Genomic DNA, 21,270 nt, shown 5'->3' with positions numbered 1-21,270 from the left:
TGCAGAGCAGTGGCATAACCATCACTCACAGTAGCCTTGACCTTCCAGGTTCAAGTGATCCTCCTACCTCAGACTCTTGAGTAGATCTGGGACTACAGGAATGCACTAGTATGGCCAACTAATTGTAACCCCTGTGTTGCTTGGGCTGGTTTCAAACTCCTGGACTCAAGCTATCTTCCCATCTTGGCCTCCCAAAGCGCTGGGATTACGGGTGTGAGCCACTGCCCTTGGCCAACTTTATCTTTTCTCTTTCTTTCTTTTTTGAGACCAAGGTTCACTCTCACCAAAAGAGAAGTGCACTGACGTGATCTTGGCTTACTAAAACTTCCACCTCCCAGATTGTAGCGATTCTCTTGCCTCAGCCTCCCAAGTAGCTGGTACTACTACAGGTGCATGCACCACGCCTGGCTAATTTTTGTATTTTTAGTAGAGAAGGGATTTTACCATGTTGCCCAGGCTGGTCTTGAACTCCTGACCTCGGGTGATCCACCCTGCCTTGGCCTCCCAAAGTGCTGGGATTATAGGCATAAGCCACTGCATCCAGCCTTTCCATTTATTTTCTAGCATGACTGTTATTTTCTGCAGTATATAGCAGTCATATTAGAATTCCTTTCCATTTTAGTAAATACATTGCCAAATTTTTATTGAAACAACCACCACTACCACGAAAAAAATAGAACAATGTGATCTTCCTGGTAAGCTTCAAAGTTCAAAGACAGAATCAGTTGACACATTCACTAAAAAGTAATTAAAAGTGAACAATATCTGAAAGTCTTTGAACTACTTTCTAATATTATGTTATCTATGTATTTAGGGCATTTAATTTTTTATTCACATTTTTATATGTATCCTCTTTAGTTTAATTATTTTTAGAGAAGAAAAATACTGACTTCGGAAGGAAAAAAATCACCTTGGCAATGTTCCACGAAATTACAAAATGAACGGGGTATACTACACTTGTTTACAGTAGAGTTCAGAGTGGAAAGTAAAATCAACATCTGATTTTTAATGAAAAATTTATTTATTTCTGTCTCATAGACAGACTTGTTTATTATTTTAGGACCTACGGTTTAGAGAGTTCAAGGCCTCAGAGGCAGGAATGGGGTGCAGAGGGGTCTGAAGGAAGAAAGGACATTGAAAAGTTAGATATAAACTTGGCTATATTTTCAAGCAGCAGTCAGATGGCAGAGCATTTTCAGAGCATTACAAATTTGTGCTGCTATCCATAAACTTGTAGAAACAAGGCCATTTGAGGTTTGGGTGGAAATTTCTGGCCCATTTCTTCAACCTTATCTCATGTCACTATATTAAAAAAAATGAGGTAAACTTCATAAAGATTCCAAACATGTTAGTCAAAACTCTGAATTTCCAGGCTCCTAGAGATTTATGTCGTATCATTTTAGTTGAATAAAGTATTTTTTAAACCTAAACTGTCCTTTTAAATTTTCACAAGGATTTTCCTGAGAGGTAATTCTAGGAATGTGAGCAAAGAAGGTAAATAATTTGTTTAATTTTTAAAAATAGTTAAATGATCTAGTTATGTAAATATGGATGTCTAAAAAAATAGCATATCCTAATATTTTCATAGATAATTGTCACTAATTAGTTTTCAAACAAAGCGCTTCCTTTTGATTCCCAGCGCTAGTTGGTTAATCGTGGTCCCCACTATACTTTTAAATATTTTCTCTCTAGTAAGATGGCTCTAGTCTCCAAATAATTGCCATAGGCAGGTTTTTGGAGAGGCTAACATGTGACTAAGATAGTCACACGGACAGAAGGTAGGGAGACATATCCAGGCTTGACTGTGGACTGTCCTCCTAGTGAATGTGTGACTGACCGTGGGTAAGACATGGAGACTCACTCTAATCTCCATTTTCTGATCTGTGAAGTTCACCGTAATGCAACTATAATGAGGAGTAAATGAAAGAAAATTTGGAACACCCCAGACTTAAAGTAACTGCTCACTAAATGGTACCCAGTAGATTAAAATAGTAAATGCACCCAATATATTGAACCTAGAATATGCCTCAGCAAGCAGAGCCTCTAATTAGACAGTAATTTCAAGGTTTTCTTCTTGGTTATCAGAAACAGGATTTTCTTCTTTTTGAGGCTACGGTCCCCTTGGACCAGATGATTCGGGAGATCAGGGACCTGTTTGCCTTGTTTCCATTGTGTCCTGTATGCCTGGGACATCACAAATGCTTGGTGGTTACTTTTGAATGAATGACTTGCAGTTGTATCCATGCCTTCTGAGAAACAAATGACTGGACTCAAATTTTAACCTGTTGAGTAGTCAAATTCAATCTGGATTTTGTTTAAGCCTACCTAATTAAAAGTTCCTATTTGAACACATCACTTGACTTCCAAAGCCACTAGAGCCCCAAGTTTTACCCTAATTTTTTTGACTTAGAAATTATCTTTTAGAAATATAGTAAACCTGGAAAATTCAGTTTGTCACATATAGAGATATAAAGAAAATAAGATTGGAACAAACCATTCTGCATAGGTGATTAATGAAGGATGTTTTCATTATTTGGACCAAGTAGGTTTCATCATGTGGGCAGAGATGGAAACTGATGAAAACCATGTTTGACGATGGCTGCTTTAACACACTATGAACTCTGCTATCTCGTGTTGTTAACCAGAAGTCTGTTACCCGGCGCTTCCACACATATTCACGTGCTCCTAAGTCAATCAGATTTCACAGTGATGATCTCAGCCACCATAATATCCAGGGGTACTTTCTGAGTCATCAAGGAAAGATTAAATTATGCTCATTCAGGTTCTCCCATCGAATGCAGTTACTACTTTCTCATTCTTTGGAAATTGGTTAACTGGATATTTGATTTACCAGTATACTTCAGTTTTTCCATTAGAGCCAAGTACAGAGATTTACTGTGAAATAATATCACTGAAAATAACCACCTCAATCCTCCATTATAAAACTCATTTCTCCCTTCTATTCCGAATCGGTCTTAAGCTTTCCAAACAAGGTTGCCAAGTGAAATACAGAATGTCCAGTTAAATTTGATGTAGACAAACAAGACATAATTTTTTAGAATAAGTATGTCTCACGCAATATTTGAGACATACGTCTACTAAAAAATTATTCGTTATTTCTCTGAATTCTAATTTCACTGGACATCTTGTTTCTTGTTTTGTTGTTTGTTCACTAAATCTGGTAACACTCTTTCCAAAGGGTTTGACCTATACCAGGTTGAACTGCATCTAAACCAGCCTGCTATGAAGGGACAGAGTTAAACACTAGCATCTCATTCAAACCTTGACTTAATTGCTAATGTAAATTTTCTCCAAATTATTGTTAAAAGTGAGTCACATAGTTTTCAGTCAAAGGCAAATCAAGTTGCCTCTTCATTTTTTCTTTCTAATGAGGCAGCCATGTGGAAGAAATAACAATCTCGCTTTGCACCCGGCTATGTTGGCTGAATGGGGGCAGGGCCTCACTAAGTCTGTGAATACGGAAATTACGCCCCAGCCGAGTCTGCATTAGAAAAAGGGCATTAATCTGGTGACAGTTCTGCTCTCCTTACAGTATTCAAGTTAATTATGTTTTCCTCCAAATGGTAACATCTGGTCCCCATTACCAGCTAAACATTGCCTTTCTAAAAGCTGGTGTGGAATCAGGCAGGTATGACCACCGTGGCCAAAAAATGGCACCCTATATTTAACACTATAGTTTCATAGTCCCTTAGTAAAATTGTTTTTGTAAATCTTTTTTAAATCCCAACTGAGTTTTTTCTTGGTTTCCAGATCCCAGCCTGGAGCAAATACTGTGGTTGAATTACAGGAAAGTGCACTTGAGCAAATGACAGCTGCCGTTTATTGTATTAAGAAGTTGATTCATTCAACAAATATTTGTTGAGCAAATACTATGTATAAAACAGGGCACGAAGAGTCATAGAAAATAGAAAAATATGACTTAGTTCATGTCCTCAAAGAAGTTAAAAATCTAGGGAGGCAGAGAGCAGCATTCCAAAGAACTAAATATGCTCGTCAACATTTGAGAGCCGGATGTGGTGGCTCAAGCCTGTAATCCCAGCACTTGGAGAGGCCAAGGTGGTAAGATCTCTTGAGCTCAGTAGTTTAAGAGCAGCCTGGGAAACATATTGAGACAAAAAATTTATAAATTAGCCAGGCATGGTGGCACTCACATGTGTCCTAGCTACCCAGGAGGCTGAAGTGGAAGGATTGCTTGAGGCCAAGAGTTGAAGACTGCAGAGGCCCATGATCACACCACTCCACTCCAGCCTGGGTGACAGAGTGAAACTCTGTATGTTAAAAAAAAAAAAAAAGAGAGAGAGAGAGAAATGCAGATAAAGTGGTATGAAAAACAGGCCGGGCACGGTGGCTCAAGCCTATAATCCCAGCACTTTGGAAAGCTGAGGTGGGTGGATCACAAGGTCAAGAGATGGAGACAATCCTGGTCAACATGGTGAAACCCCATCTCTACTAAAAATACAAAAATTAGCTGGGCATGGTGGCGCATGCCTGTAGTCCCAGCTACTCGGGAGGCTGAGGCAGGAGAATTGCTTGAACCCAGGAGGTGGAGGTTGCAGTGAGCCGAGATCGTGCCATTGCACTCCAGCCTGGGTAACAAGAGCGAAACTCCATCTCAAAAAAAAAAAAAAAAAGAAAAAAAGAAAAGACCCACAAATGGGAAACTGTGTCCAGTTACAGCCACTGGAAAAACTGAATAAGTGATGTGGCATTCGAAAACAGGTCAGAATTTTAAGCAGTTCAGATAATGGAAAAGGGTAAGATGGTGGGGAGTTCCTTGTGGAGGGAACAGAAAGAAAGCCCTAAACTCCCAGTAGTAAGGAAGTTCTTCATGTCGATTGGCACTGGTAAAAGGGTTAATGGGGAGAGGCCTTGCCAGGACATGATATGGAAGACCTGCATGCCAGATTGAAAATTACAAGAAGGCACTGAATATCTGAGTAAAGAAACGACATGATGTGGACCATTTAACTCACATGTAAAGCATCTGAGTAGTTAATTCTTCAGGTTCAGCTGATAACGTGGACTTAGTTTAATTGCATTAGATGTTTGCCTCTCAGGAGTAGTTATATTTTTAGGCTTACGTTTGATTATATTGTGCAGAATTGAGTTGCTTCAAAGAAAAATAGGTTATCATTCCTGCTCATGTCCTTGATTGGGATGTACAGTTTCCAAAGGACAGTAATTGAAGTATTGGACGTTTTGTTATTAGGCCACCATTCAATTCATCAATGACTGATACTCTCCTTGTGCTCAGAGATACTCGGGCTGCTCTAGAAGACATAAAAAGGTCTATGATACTGTTCATTGCCTTCGAAAATCTTATAATCTAGCTGTGGATGCATGACTAACAATCTCGAAGCCTCTAGAGAACAGTGGAATGCTGAGCTCTGTGCTACTTGCATCATGTTTCCGAGAAGGGAGAGCTCAGAACAAAAGCTGGAGGAGCTTGAAAAGTCCTCTTCATGAATCTTAAGCTGGGTTTTGAGCAAGGGCAACAATGAAGATGATGTGTATAGTGTATGAGAAAAGAATTTCTTAACTGGGACGTATTGTCAGTAATAGGAAATCAAATTAGGCAAATGAGATGAAATCAAAATGAGGGTCTTGAACGCCAGATTGAGTTTTGATATTTTCCTACCAATAATGGAAAGCTATGGTAAATTTTTAAGACATCTCTTTTATTACTGGGGTAAAATATGTGTAACATAAAACTTACCACTTTTAACAATTTTCAACCACTTTTAACCATTTTACTTTTTACACTGTACATTTTTAAGTGTAGGATTCTGTTGCATTAAGTACAGTCACAAGCATCACCTATTTCTATTTCCAGATGTCTATTTCCAGAATTTTATAATCATCTTGGACTAAAACTCTGCATCCATGAAACACTAACTCACCTAGTCTCCGTTTCTGGCAGTCACCATTTTGCTTTCTGTCTCTACGAATCTGACTGACCTACTGATAGCTTACTCATATCAGTGGAATCAAACAATATTTGTCCTTTTTTTGTCTGGCTTCTTTCACTTAGCAGTGGAGATTTTAGAGGATGAGAATGGCATGGTTAAAGCAACATTTTCTAAAAAGTTAAAGAGCAGTTGTTGTAGTGGTGATTCAAAAATGGGGTCTGGGAGGCCAACCAAAAGCTCACATGCTCAGATCAGGATAACGCCAGAAGAAAGGCAGGTGGCAACAAGAATTCTGTTGCTTTCCTTTACTTAACAAAAACCTAACAGGATTTGGCAGCAAAACGGAAATGACAAGATGACTAGGCAGGAACTGGCTGATTGGTGATGTCACCAATTAAAAGTCAGGGTTCAGTGAAGGGCTGCAGTATCCACCTGATAATCATTGTACATTATCTGTTTCATTTCACCGCCCAGATTATCCTTGTTCCGGAATGTTGTCTTAGTCTGGTTGCGGTACATTTGAGATGACTATGAGGCATTCATGTGCAAAGTTCCCAATGCAATTAGGAATAAGGTAGGGAGAACAGTTGGGGGGATCATGATCACTGTTCTTCCACACACAGTTCAAATGCCACCTCCCCTGGGAGGCCCCCTTGCCTCTGCAGGCTGAGTCATGCATTCGTTCTCTTTACCTCTGCATCACTGTCTCCTTACCTTTGTTTTAGCAACTTTCCTGCTATTGGATTTACTTCTTTGCGTATCTCCAATCTATCATAAACAGTGAACTTCTCTTAGACAGGGTCTGTATTTGATCGAGGAATGAATTCTGGGTACCAAAGAGCCTGGAATATGAATAGTAAACTTAGAAGACCTCAAAGTCAGGGATATGTATGTTCTCATTGAAGATCTGCCTTCCTGGGATGTGAGTGTAGAGATGGAAATTCTGACAGAGCAGGAGGAAGGTGTGAGGGAGGGAAGGTTCACTGTAAAATAATCCAGAGACTGAACATTGTAGGAAAATTGACTGGGTACAAGATCATGTCTTGATTCCATATGTTGTATTTTCTTTCTTAGCGTGGAGTCACCCAGAAAATCATTTTACATTATCTCTTTCATTTCACCTCCCAGATTACCCTTGCTCCGGAATGCTGGGTATGGTGTCTGGACTTATTTCTGATGCCCAGATCACATCATCCAACCAAGGGGACAGAAACTGGTTGCCTGAAAATAGCCGCCTGGTAACTAGTCGCTCCGGCTGGGCACTGCCACCCGCACCTCATTCCTATGTCAACGAGTGGCTCCAAGTAGACCTGGGGGAGGAGAAGATCGTGACGGGAATCATCATTCAGGGCTGGAAGCACCGAGAGACCAAGTTGTTCATGAGGAAGTTCAAGATCGGGTACAGCAACAACGGCTCGGACTGGAAGATGATCATGGACGACAGCAAACACAAGGCAAAGGTGAGGGCTGGGGACTGGGAGGAAGCCGTCCCTCAGGTCCTAGACTTCAATCAAGGGCCTCTGGCATTCTCCCGAGGAAGGGCTTCTTGTTATTTCCTTCCAGCTGTGGTATCAGAGGAGGTGTGTGATGGGTCAGTAAGACCCTTGATTCCAGGAAGACAGGAATATGGCATGGAAAGCGATGTGTGAGATGACATGGAGAAGAATTGCATTGCCGGTCCCATTCCTTCCCTGTAGGGAAGGAGGCTCAGCCCAATGTGCAAACAGGAGACAGGGAAACCAGGGGCTGACAGCCAGCGCTCAGAACCCCATGCAGACACCTCCCAGTCATTTGGGTATGCAGTTCAATAGTGTTAAGTATGTGTATATTGTGCAACCAATCTCTAGAACTTTCTCATCTTGGAAAACTGACATGCTACACCCATTAAGCAACAACTCCCAGTCCCCCTACCCCCAGCCTCAGATGACCACCTCTACTTTCTGTCTCTATGAATTCGACCATTTTAGGGACCTCACACTGTATTTGTCTTTTGTGACAGGCTTATGTCATTTAGGACAGTGTCTTCAGGGTCCTTTGGTGTTGTAGCATTGTGTCAGAATTTCCATCCTTCGCAAGGCTGGATAGTATTTCATCGTGTGTTTATACCACACTTTGTTCATCCTTTCACCCACTGATGGGCACCTGAGTCTCTGCCACCTTTAGCTATTGTGAATACTGCTTACATGTATTTCTTTATGCACTGAAACCTTCTAAGATGCAGTAGGCTCTTGATAATCCAGTGGAAAGAAAAGGAAATCTCAACACAAAAATATTCCAACCTTCACCAAAACATGTGGTATAAGTTTTCAACCAAACTGATCTACCTCAGTAATTATATTTTACTTAGAGTGATGGCTAAATTTATTTGCATTTCCTGAGCACACAACAGCAATGTGGGAAGGACACCCTGGAGTGGGCTGGGTGACCAGGAGCTGGTTTAGGATTCAAATCTGGACCAACCCACAGAGAACCAGCAGTTTAAGTTCTACATGCAGTGTGGGAATTATAGTCAGTGATGATACTTCTCACACCTACACAGTGGGCCTTTTGGTCTTAGCCTTTCCATCCCTGCTTGGGCCAAAACCTACTCCTCTTGTGAAAAAAAGATTTAGCTTATTGGAGGGAATATTACCCTCACTCCCACTCTAAGCAAGTGTGAGAATATGGCTTAATATAGTGACTCAGGCCAGAGGCATTGCAGGCAGCTTCTACTACCTCCAGATGTGGAGGCTCCAAGGACACCTCTCTGTCCCTCACAGGCCGCCGGCTGGCACTAGAGAAGCTTGCCACCGATAGGGCTGGTGCCATCGGAAATACCTGACTCTCTCTCCCGTCTCTCCCTTCCTTGACTTGCGATTCCTAACATATTTTCAGTGTAATATTTATCTCTCTGTGCAGCTACCTTTCTTCTTGCGTCCAGTTCATTTTCTCCCTTTGCTCCTTCCTTTTTGTTCGGGAGAGAGAAAAAGTAAAATAAACACTAGAAACTGGAGTTCCCTTATGAGTGGATCTTTTCTGAGAAGCAACGCGCTCTGACTGCATCAGAAAGTGTGAATATGCGGCAAATCAACTTCCTGCTGCTGGCGACGGCAGCGCGTGCTGGTGTGACATGTTCTTCAACACTAGGCTCTGAGAGAGAAAGAAAACAAGTCACCATATGCTTTTGATACGAGGCATCACGTGCTTCCTCATCTCTATATAATTCATGCGCCTGCACCAGATCTGAAGCTATCACTCTTCTGTAGTAAATTGAGCGCAGAATCCCACGAGAAGCCAACAAGCATTTTTCAACTTTCACAAAACACTCAACTCAAGATCGGTTGAACGTGTTAGGGTTTATTTCTAAAATAGGATTCTATCCATCATTATCATCTTCCTATGATATTGAAAACCGTGAAAGCTTCATTGTTTATATACAGCCTAATCTATGGTTCCTAAACCCAGTGAAATAAAATCTCTAAAACAAAAAAAGAAACGGGTAAAAACCTTCCATTTTAGAGTGGCACATGGCTTTTGATTATATGAAGATTTTAAAAGCATGCTATATTTAATGTTACAAATGAAGGCTACCTCTTAAGAGGCCAGGTACCTTTTATGTAAAAGTAAAGTGAGCACTCTGTTTTGTGAAATCCACAGCGCTTGGATGGATTTAAATCCGCAATACCCTTTCCTTACTCTCTACTCCCAAAATAGTGTGTGATGGGCAAGCTATATCAGAATCTCTGCATTAACCAGACTTTTTAGCAACAGAGAAAATCCAAACCCTCAAAGTCCTCATCTTCTAAACATAATTAGCAACAGAACACAAAGAATTCATAAACAAGTTTATTATATCAAAGTTAGCCTAGTTCCAGATGGGTTTCCATTGCTAATATTCTTCCCAGCACAGCACTGACAGCTTTTATAATGTATTTACATTGTGTTAATTCTTTGCTCAAGTTAAAATGAAGAGATGAGCCTGGGATTCCATAGATATAAATGCTTTTCTCCTGTGATCTTTGGAGGTATGTTAACATAGACAGAACTTACATGTGTAGTAATGGTATTTTCATTATAATTAGTATCTTACTGACAACAACTTAATTGGGCCTAACAATAATACGCGTCAGAGTCTCAATTACTGGCAGCAATTGCAGTTCTATAAAGAGCGCAGAACCCCGATAGTGAATTTACTCTTGATAAAAAAATAGAAAGAAATTTTAATTGGAAGAGGCAGGCCTATATTAGCAATGCATTTTTAAATTCCTAGAGGCTGTTCTGAGTTGGAAAAAGCCAATTAATTTGCTCCTAGAACTCAGAAACCCGCTGGTTCTGTAGCAATGCACCCAATCTGTCTTCACTGACATGCTTCCACTGTTTCGTTAGGACATTTCCACCACCGAATAAGCACATATTAGGCTGGTTTATGATGTCTTCACACAGCTACTGGGCATGGCTCCCACTCCTGACTGGCATGGCCTGGGGCCGGCCAGCCACTCCATCTGATCTACCAGGTCCACTAGCCCAATTTGCATCAAATTAAAGACAAATTAATGAAACTAAATGTGTGGCCTTGGGCATAGATGTTTCTTGGACCGTGGTGTTTCCACCTATTAAAATGAGGAGACTGGGCCAGCAGGGTTGCTCACGCCTATAATCCCAGCACTTTGGGAGGCCGAGGCAGGCAGATCACCTGAGGTCAGGAGTTTGAGACCAGCCTGTCCAACATAACAAAACCCCGTCTCTACTGAAAATACAAAAATTAGCTGGGGGTGGTGGCGGGCACCTGCAGTCCCAGCTACTCGGGAGGTTGAGGCAGGAAAATCACTTGAACCTGGAAGGCGGAGGTTGCCGTGAGCCAAGATCATACCACTGCACAACAGCCTGGGAACCAGATTGAGACTCCGTCTGAAAACAATAAATAAATGAGGAGACTAGACTAGATGGTTTGTAAGGGCAGAGGCATCATCATGCTGTGGTTAAGGGAGCCAGTTAAGACTGCCTAGCTTTGTGTCCTGGCTCTGCCACTTGCTGTGTATGGCCATAGGCAAATGACTTGCCCACTCTGTGCCTCAGTTTCCTTGTCTGAAAAAGGAGGATAATACAGAATTTACCTCATGGAGAATTTATCTTCATTTGTAAAATTAAGTGTAGCATGTTTTTAAAATCTCTGTATAATAGAAAAAATATGTGGCTGAACATGGTGGCTCACACCTGTAATCCCAGCACTTTGGGAGGCCGAGGCAGGCACATCACTTGAGGTCAGGAGTTCAAGACCAGACTGGCCAATATAGCAAAACCCTGTCTCTACTAAAAAAACAAAAATTAGCAGGGCATGTTGGTGTGCACCTGTAGTCCCAGCTACTGAGGAGGCTGAGGCAGGAGGGTCACTTGAGCCCAGGAGGCACAGATTGCAGTAAGCTGAGATCACGCCACTGCACTTCAGCCTGGGTGACAGAGCAAGACTCTCTCTCTCAAAAAAAAACAGTGCTGCTCTGAAATTGACCCTTTTGCCAGTTTTTTCCCCCCCTTAGAGATTTTTTTTCAGTGGAAGAATGAGTTTGGAATAATAGATTAGGTTCTATGTAATAATTGAGAACCCGGGTTTTCAATGGTTTTTTATAATTGAGAACCAGGTTTTTCAATATTATAGGAAGATAACAACATGAATTGTTTTGAGGATTAAATGAGTTAATAGATTTTAAGCAGTTAGAACAATGCCTTACTCTAACAAACGTCCGGCAATGCTTGATATCTAAAAGGACATTCCTTATGATGAGACAGTTTTCTTTTTCTCCTCCTGCTCTGACTTGTCCCATTTGGGATGGGATTAAGAATGATGTTGGAGAAGAGGATATAAGGAGGCTCATCCATTTCTTGAAAAAGAAAACAGGTCAATCACTGCTCTGTCTTCTCAGAATTCCAGCAAGGATTTTGACTTACTCATGCATGTGAAAAGGAAACAGCCAGCAACAGCACTGACAGTGGGTGGCCGAGAGCTCCTGAAAAGTGTCACAGGGACTTCAAGCCAGGAACACACTTCAGAAGAGATGCCAACTCATGCCAGGCCCAGGGGCTCACACCTGTAATCTCAGCACTTGGAGGGGCCGAGGTGGGAGAATCACTTGCATCCAAGAGTTTGAGACCAGCCTGGGCAACATAGGGAGACCCTGTCTCCACAAAAAATCCCAAATTAGCTGGGCAGGTGGCACATGCCTATAATCCCAGCTACTTGGGAGGCTGAGGTGAGAGGATCTGAGCCCAGGGAGGTCCAGGCTGCATTCACCCATGATTGTGCCACTGCATTCCAGCCTGGGTGACAGAGTGAGAGAGACCCTGTCTCAAAAAAGAAGAAAGAAAAATGCCAACTCATAATGCCATTCAACTAGAAGTCAGAACATTACTCAAAATTCAGGACTTTTGATACATTCCTGACATGACAAGGTCTTTTTTTTCTTTTTTAGTGACAGAGTTTCGCTGTTGTTACCCAGGCTAGAGTGCAATGGCGCGATCTCGGCTCACCACAACCTCCGCCTCCTGGGTTCAGGCAATTCTCCTGCCTCAGCCTCCTGAGTAGCTGGGATTACAGGCACGTGCCACCATGCCCACCTAATTTTTTGTATTTTTAGTGGAGACGGGGTTTCACCATGTTGACCAGGATGGTCTCAATCTCTTGACCTCGTGATCCACCCGCCTCGGCCTCCCAAAGTGCTGGGATTACAGGCTTGAGCCACCCCACCCGGCCGACAAGGTCTTTTATCTACAAATGACTCCAACTGGCAATACACCTTTTTTTTTTTTTTTTTTTTTTTTTGAGACAGAGTCACACTCTGTCTTCTAGGCTGGAGTGCAGTGGTGCGGTCTCAGCTCACTGCAACCTCCACCTCCCAGGTTCAAGTGGTCCTCCTGCCTCTGCCTTCCGAATAGCTGGGATTACAGGCACACAGCACCATGCAAAGAAGGTAGTTTTTGTACTTTTAGTAGAGATGGGGTTTTGCCATGTTGGCCAGGATGGTCTCGATCTCCTAACCTTGTGATCCACCCACCTCTGCCTTCCAAGATACTTCTTAAATAAACAGGCATTTCAATGGATTGGAGTAACCCAATTTCTCGAGTAAACAGTTTCACCAGGTTAAATTTACTATCTCCTACTTCAGAAATGTCATTCCTCCCTCTTCTTCTGGAGGGCCAAGTTTTAGCAAAACTAGGACCTCTCATTTAAGAAAACACCACATTTTTTGAAAATGTGGTGTCTACTTTAAGTGCTGACAAATGGCAAGTTCTCTTTCTGTTATCTTCCTCCACCTCAAGGAAGTGATAAATGTGTCACTGCTCCAAGGGGTATCAGCATATGGTTTAAAAATGTGTCTCATGAAATCTTCAGCTTCTGATATAGCCTCAGTGTACACTCTGAAGTTTTTAAAAAATGACATCATGCCTGTAATCCCAGCACTTTGGGTGGCCAAGGCAGGCAGATCACTTGATCCCAGGAGTTTGAGACCAGCCTGGGCAACATGATGAAACCCCAACTGTGCAAAAAAAAAAAAAAAAAAATACAAAAATTAGCTAGGCGTGGTGGCAGGTGCCTGTAATCCCAGCTACTCAGGAGGCTGAGGCGGGAGGATCACTGAGTTCATGGAGGGTGAGACTGAAGTGAGCCTCCATCACACCATTGCACTCCACCCTGGACAACAGAGTGAGACCCCATCTCGAAAAATAATAATAATGAATGAAGAAATAAATGTCATCTGTCACTTCTTAGAGAAGCTTTCATTGTTTTTTTCCTTTCTCGTTCGTGAAAAAGATGCCACCATTTACAAAGTGGTAGAATGAGGCCTATTTCTCTGCCCTATTCAGAGTCCTGCAGGAGGGAAAAAACAGCTGCCAAAAGGGAGCTCTTATTTTTTTTCTTAATGCCGTGTGTTTTTCATGCTTCACAGTCTTTTGAGGGCAACAACAACTATGATACACCTGAGCTGCGGACTTTTCCAGCTCTCTCCACGCGATTCGTCAGGATCTACCCCGAGAGAGCCACTCATAGCGGACTGGGGCTCAGAATGGAGCTGCTGGGCTGTGAAATGGAAGGTAATTACGATCTCCAGAGTTACTTCTCATTTCTTTTTAAATTTCCTCTTCATGCATTTATGCCCCTGATGGCGCCATTGTAAACCGCCGATGCTTTTCCTTTGGAAGGCACTATATCTCGGTGCCTGCCTGTCATTGAAGCTCACAACTCTGACACATGTCAGAGGCAGTACCTTCACAGTCCTACTTTTCTTTTGATTGTTTGCATGACTCTCCTCGGATTCTATGGGATTGCCTCTCTTGACTTTAAAAAAATGCTCGGGCGCAGTGGCTCACACCTGTAATCCCAGGACTCTGGGAGGCCGAGGTGGGTAGATCACCAGGTGAGGAATTCGAGACCAGCCTGGCCAACAGAGTGAAACCCATCTCTACTAAAGATACAAAAAATTAGCTGGGCCTAGTGGTGTGCACCTATAATCCCAGCTACTCGGGAGGCTGCGGCAGGAGAATCGCCTGAACTCGGGAAGCAGAGGTTGCAGTGAGCTGAGATCGTGCCATCGCACTCCAGCCTTGGTGACAGGGCAAGACTCCATCTCAAAAAAAAAAAAAAAGATAATTTGTAGAATTGAAATTCACATAACATAAAATTCACCATTTGAAGACAAACAACTCAGTGGCATTTAGCACATTTACAATTCAGTTGTACCAACTGCCATCTCTATCTACTTCCAAAATATTTCCGTCACTCCAAAGTAAAACCCCTTACCCAGTAAGCAGGTAACTTCCCTCAAACCCTGGCAACCACTTTGTCTTTTAAATATTATTTAGAGGTCTATGTCTAACGTGTTTCTGTCCGCAGTGTCGATTACCGGCACACAGAAACAGAAAGCAGTGTTTCTAAGACATCAAGACATTATCCTGGATGAACGTCTCAGGCTGCTGCAGAGAAATAGAACTTCATGTGAGACAGTGTCTGAAAGTACAGTGACATTACTGCCTACACTTAGATTATGATATGAAGGTCATTTCACATACAAATTCAGCCCACGCACTGACCCCATGGCTGTACTCTCTTAACATGTAATGAATGAAATTAATGTTTTGAGTTGGTTATTGTACCGTTTGATATATTTATGCACTGGAATTCCCATCTGCCTTACATTTGGGCATAAATAAGCAACCTACACCAGTTTTTCTATCCTCATAGAGGTCCTGCTCCAGCCCAGCTTCGAGAATGACTATTGTTAGCATCCAGATGTTAATCAATCAAGCATATATGCTCACAGTTGTTTTGAAGAATATTTTTTAATGTCACCTGCTTGCAATTTTTAAATTATTTGTGTTTTGAGCTACCAAATATAATTATATTCCTGAGCTCTTTAGATACCATAAAACTTTTCTTATGCATGACAGAATCTTCAGCTATCAATCACCACACTCCTGAATAATTCACAGCTACTTTTCAGTGTGTTTATTTAAAAGCAGGCCATTATCTCCCATGCATTACTGTGTGGTTGTTTCCCTATCTACAGTCTTGCTCCAGACCCCTAAATTATCCAGGCCCCATCAACACAGACCAAGAACATCCATGTGCCAGGGATTTGGCAAAGGATGCCAAGAAAAAGAAGGGATAGGCAGACTCCACTCACTGCAGATGAGTTCATTCAATTCACGGAGAAACGTGGTCATCTGGAAAGGGAATCTGCTCCTGGGATGCGACTCTGTAGCCTGGATTCTGGAAGGCGATGCTGATTTAGGAGGTGGAGGGAATGGGGGGTTGAAAAGACAGCCTGGTGGCAGTTTTGAAAGCACACTTGCAAAAATTGTAACTGAGAACATGGTGACAATGAAAGAGAGCTGACCCAACTGACTCCATCTTGCTTCTAACCTCTAAGCTGCCCTTGTTCATTTGAGGGCAGGGGCCTAACTACTTTAGGAGGAACTTACAGTTTAACTTTGAAACAAAGACGATAGCAGCTCTTTCCCGAAACAAACCCCCTTTCTGCCCGGGCACTAGATTGCCGTTGCAAGAACTAACAAATTAGCCACAAAATTAGAAATTATGGTTTAGGAAAAAACAAAATTATGGTTTCTGGGTCATACAGCTGGAGGCTGCAAGATTCTGAACCTCCCCAAATTGCTCCTGGGGATAATGTCGCTAGTGTAAGATCTAAGGTCAGTGCTTGAGGTATTTTGCGGACCCTGTACTTGATGGATGAACTGGCACCACCCAGATGGATAAACTGGCTCCTCCCATCTTATGTGCCTCACCAGAAATTGACTCAGCCCAAAAGGACACCTTCGACTCCCTATGATTTCATCTCGGACCTGACCAATCAGCACTTGCCACTTATCAACCCTGCTCACCAAATTATCCTTCAAAACCTCAACCTCCAAGTAATAATAAAACTCCCATCTCCCATACAGTGGGCTCTGCATGAATTAAACTCTTTCCCTATTGCAATTCCTCTGCCTTGACAAATCTGCCCTGTCTAGGCAGCAGGCAAGGAGGACCCACTGGGAAGTTAAGAGTTTCCACTCTCTAGTGTCACCACTGTAGTGAGGTAGAAATTGTCAGTGAAGGGATTTACCTACAGATGTTTCCAACCATTCGCGAAAGTGAGGACATTGCTCAGGGGAAAGTGATGCCAAAGCTTTTATACGACTGGGGAAAAGGAATGCTTTTCTTCTCCCTTCAATCGATTAACAGGCCCTTATTAAATACCTGCTCTATGCCTTGTTCTAGGGGAGACATCTAAGGGAATGCAGGGGAAGGATGCAGTCCACTCCAGCCTCCCAGGAGTGTCTGTCCTATTTTGTGCTAGCATTTATATTTAAGAAATGAAGAAACACAGGCCGGGCAGGGTGGCTCACACCTGTAATTCAAGCCCTTTGAGAGGCCAAGGCAGGCAGATCACTTGAGCTCAGGAATTTGAGACCAGCCTGGCCAACACAGTGAAACCCTGTCTCTACTAAAGACACAAAAATTAGCTGGGCATGGTGGTGGATGCCTGTAATCCCAGCTACTTGGGAGGCTGAGACAGGAGAATCCCTTGAATCTGGGAGGTGGAGGTTGCAGTGAGCTGACATCACACCATTGCACTCCAACCTGGGTGACAAGAGTGAAACTCCATCTCCAAAAAGAAAAAGGAAAAAAAGAACCACAGAACAGAAGATAATATATTTTCAAATAGTAAAATTGAAAACAATTTTTCAATTGAATCTAGCGAATCTAGGCACTACCTCAGGCCGTTTACAAGGAGGAACTCCTCCTTTAGAAACAGCTTGATGAATGCAGAAAAATCAGCAAAATGAATAGAGCTTTAAATACTTAAAGGTAGCACATTATCGAGAGCAAGGAGAGCTAAGGGAAGAAAGACATCTATCTGGCTTGTGAAAGAAGATGCTACTGATTCAGTGCAGGCAACGAATAGAGCCCAGAAGATGGGTGTGCGTGTTTTACTAAAAAGTCTGGCTTGCAGGGCTGAATGCCATGTATGTTATTTGCACATGGTGACTTCTTCATTATTACTGGTGTGTGTCTTTGGTCGTTGAAGAAGTCAAAACTTGGCTCTGTTTCCCCATTTGCAATAACTCTGTGTGGTGCTTCAACACCATTCAAACAGCGTCAGATTCTTGCTAAGAAAGCAACAGTTACTGACACATTCCTATGGGCCAAAAGAGAACAGCCCCCAGCCACCGACATCTTGTATGTTGTTCTCAGACATCAAGAGAACTATCCATTATCTCAAGCCTTGTAAAGTGAAACGCGGTGCCGAAAACTGTAAAATATTAAACAGATTGCAAAAATGAATAACAGGCTGAAAACGAATAGCTGAACGAAATTTAAAGGACTTCAAAAGCAGTCTTTGTTAACGTTGGATACCTTTCAACTACAAATTCAAAGATATGCGGATACCTGTGAACAGTGGAATGCCGTCCTATGGGAGTTCAGGTAAATTAATGACCTCAAGATATCTGAGACAACTTCTCTCCCACACCTGCCCTGGAGAGAGGGCTCACAGTTCAAGAAGCTACTTAAAGAGAAATGGAATAACTGTTCAACACACACACACACACACACACACACACACACACAATTGCACTAAATGTGAATGTTGACTCCCTTTGGGGAAGAATTACAATATAAACTTAGCAAACTCAGTAAATACTAAGAATATAAAAGAATTTATGACAAGTGAGTGCTCTAACACCTTGAAAATCAGAGGGAAAACATTTCAAGCAAAATCTCTATCTTCAAAGTTCTCAACTCCAGGGTCCTGAAGAAATAGCCAGTGAGAATTCCAGAGCTTTGCAGAAGAAGGATGTTTACGTAGATAACAATGGATAAAATGCTAAGGCAGCCCATTCTACTCAGCAGATATGAATCAAATACAAAAACAAAGCAGCCTCTGCTCTTAGACATTCTGCAGAATCCAAAATGTCTGGATATTCAGCTCCTGAAAGAGAGCAAACCGTGCCCCTGGCCTTCTTACCGCAGATTAAAGTTTTCTGCATAAGCGTTAGCAGATCCAACAGCCAGAGGCTTGAGAATACATTTCGAAGGTGTGAGACAATAATCCTTACATCTTGTTTCAGCCCCTACAGCTGGACCAACCACTCCCAACGGGAACCCGGTGGATGAATGCGATGACGACCAGGCCAACTGCCACAGTGGAACAGGTGATGACTTCCAGCTCACAGGTGCAGAAACCATCTTCATCCCATTGCTGTACCATTTCAGTTCATGTTGGGAGCGGCTGATGCCTGTGTGTGTGCTTGTAACTCTGCATGGCAGGGAGCTGCCCCAGGAATAGAAGCTGCTTTGCCGGAACACGTGCATCTTCATTTCCTCACGTCATCTGGGTAGACGAGTTGTTCTTAATAGCCACAATCATTTGAAACAATAATTTGAGCCATTTTCAGAGCCGAAGGCTAGGATTATCTTAATTGAATAAGAATTTCTCCATGGCTAAATGTGCTAAACTGATACTCATTTTCAGACCCCCCTCCTCCCATAACACATGCACTGCCCCTACTTAACCACACCCTTCAGAATGTTTATTTTCATTTTCTAATGAGGACAAGTTTTTTTTAGTAGATCCTTTATCCAACAAATGGATAAAATTCGGCTTATTTTTGAAGTGCGGTTTTTAAGCTGGGGTTTTGTAAATCATTCTACATTAACATTTACAAACGCAGAGTTAGTTGCTATTTCACATCCCAGCCGACCAGCAAATATATCAGAAATGTTGTATGCCAAATGTCTCACTAATTAATCTGGAGTATTACTCTCTAATCTCCTAAAACCCTAAAAGCTGGAAAGTGACCTTCTCTTCCACTTGGAATGGCAGAGGAAGTATTAGACAAGTAGAGAAATGGTATTATACCATTTGGACATTGGCCAAGGCACTGGGGTTTTCACCCTGTGGTTGCAAAAGGTATCTTGGGATTTTTACTGCTCCCTGGGTCAAAATGCAGTTGCACATAGCATCTGACTCTCATTTTAGATTAAACTGGAGCTTTTGAATGCAGGTCTGCATTTTTACCCAGAAGGGACTCAGAGAGCCCACATAATTAATTTCCATGGGTAAAACTGAAGGCGTTACCATGTAACTTTATAATAAGGCCATATTACTGGCTAATGCATTAGTGCAAAAAATCTGGAAGGAAATGTCCCACTGTACATTTCCAATTATTTCAAAAGCTCTCCTCTGAAGGAGCGAGAGCGCTTCGCACTCTGAGATGGAATAAAGAGTAAAAAAGAAAGAAAAAATAAAAATAAAAGAAAATCTGTTCCCAGAAATGTAGTACTGTGAACTGGGTTTACATTTAAATCCCACCTCCTAAAGCTGTCTCTTTCCAAATTTCCAGGATAATCACTTACATTCATATGGCCAATAAATGTCACATTGCTATGAGCTTTTGAATGCAAATCTTGTATACAAGTAGCCACAAGCCACAATACTTAGATTAATTAATGCAGAGGCATTTTCTGTGTAAGATGTCAAATTTGAGTTGAAAACTCAACTGCCTATATAAAAAACAGTGCTATTCCATGAACCAAGTCTCTGGAAGCTTCCCAGGTTGCCTGTAAACATGCTGCCGCAAACCTCGGGGCTTTTGTGGACCCCGTCACACATCCGCAGTGAATCTCTCATAAAAAGGAATGGCTGCAGGATCCAGCATACCCTTTCAATTGCCCTCTTGTGGAAGAGGTTCTTTCCTTCATAAACCCTTAAGTGGTCAGTTAATATTGATTAGAAACAAAGCCTCAGATTTACTCCTCATATCAGAACAACCAGCCTTCTCATTTTTGCATTAGTTCATGACTGAATCAATTGAAACCGAAGCCTTTGAATGAAATAGGGTGAGTATGTTAGCCCGGAGCAAATTGTATATGGCAGCGAGTTACAAACCACAGAAAATGGGTCATTTATAGTGGAAACACTGACAGCCTTTCAAAACTGTAAGGGTTTGCTTTACCTACAGTGTTTAAATTATTTCTTGGGCAGATAGAAGAAAGTTCATTCTGACTTTTATTCTTTACATATTACCATGGCAAAAAAAAAAAAAAAAAGTTATTTTCCCAGACCAGCACGTTTGTCTCAATAATTCTATAAATTCTCTCATATATTAAGAACCGCTGAGGATGTTGATAAGGCGTGCCCCACACCTCCATCAAGAAGAAGTCATTTTAAAAGACATTCTCATGCTTCATATCCATTTATTGCAAGAAGGCAATTTTTTGAAACATTTTTTACTTTACAAAACTATTTGCTATTCTTTTCTGAAAAGGGATGTGCTCACATGCCGTTGTTTGCAAGGGGCAAAAATCTCACCTAACCCAGACACCTTTTTATATGGAAACTACGCATCTCCTATGCTCACAAGCAATTTCGCATCTTTGCTAATTGTGGCACAGGCCTTGCTGTCAGAACTATGAACTTTGGGTGTTTAGTGTGATGAAACCAAACCAAGAGCATTACTGCTTTAACCGTGATAGCGGAACATGGAAATTGGGATCAATGCTGTCTTTAGGGGTGGTCTGTTCCTTAGCATAGGTGGTGTTGATTTAACTTATTCTCTGGGGTGGCCCGCTTGTATCTGGAGGGGAGAAATATTGTAGTGAAATGTGTGTTACCTGCAAACCACACCGAATTCCAGGTGTACTGTACCAAATGCATGGAAATGAGTAAAATGTGCTCTCCCAGACCTGCTAGCCAAGGTGAAAAGTGCTTCCCTGCAGGTACTCATTTGCAAATGCCTTTGAAGTCATTAGATAATACACTTGGCTTCAAAGGCACCAGGCAGCCTCCGCCTCGGAGCTGTGTCT

At 42.0% G+C, this 21,270-nt stretch overlaps 1 protein-coding gene across 4 annotated transcripts in view; it reads left to right on the top strand.

The window, feature by feature from the left end:
• NRP1 (neuropilin 1) overlaps positions 1-21,270 on the top strand; it is a 158,239-nt gene that overhangs the window by 113,972 nt on the left and 22,997 nt on the right. For 2 of the 4 annotated variants that reach the window (XM_078329854.1, XM_054258617.2), the window contains exons 9-11: positions 7,059-7,390; positions 13,850-13,994; positions 18,534-18,617. In XM_078329854.1, the coding sequence (XP_078185980.1) occupies positions 7,059-7,390; positions 13,850-13,994; positions 18,534-18,617 (561 nt within the window). Of the gene's footprint in view, positions 1-7,058; positions 7,391-13,849; positions 13,995-18,533; positions 18,639-21,270 lie in introns of all 4 variants that reach the window. The other 2 variants (XM_002750156.7, XM_002750154.7) reach the window with 1 other exon arrangement.

The sequence above is a fragment of the Callithrix jacchus genome, chromosome 7 (genome assembly GCF_049354715.1).
Source record: "Callithrix jacchus isolate 240 chromosome 7, calJac240_pri, whole genome shotgun sequence".
Taxonomy (NCBI): Eukaryota; Metazoa; Chordata; class Mammalia; order Primates; family Cebidae; genus Callithrix; species Callithrix jacchus.
This window is presented reverse-complemented; position numbering and strand designations above follow the sequence as displayed.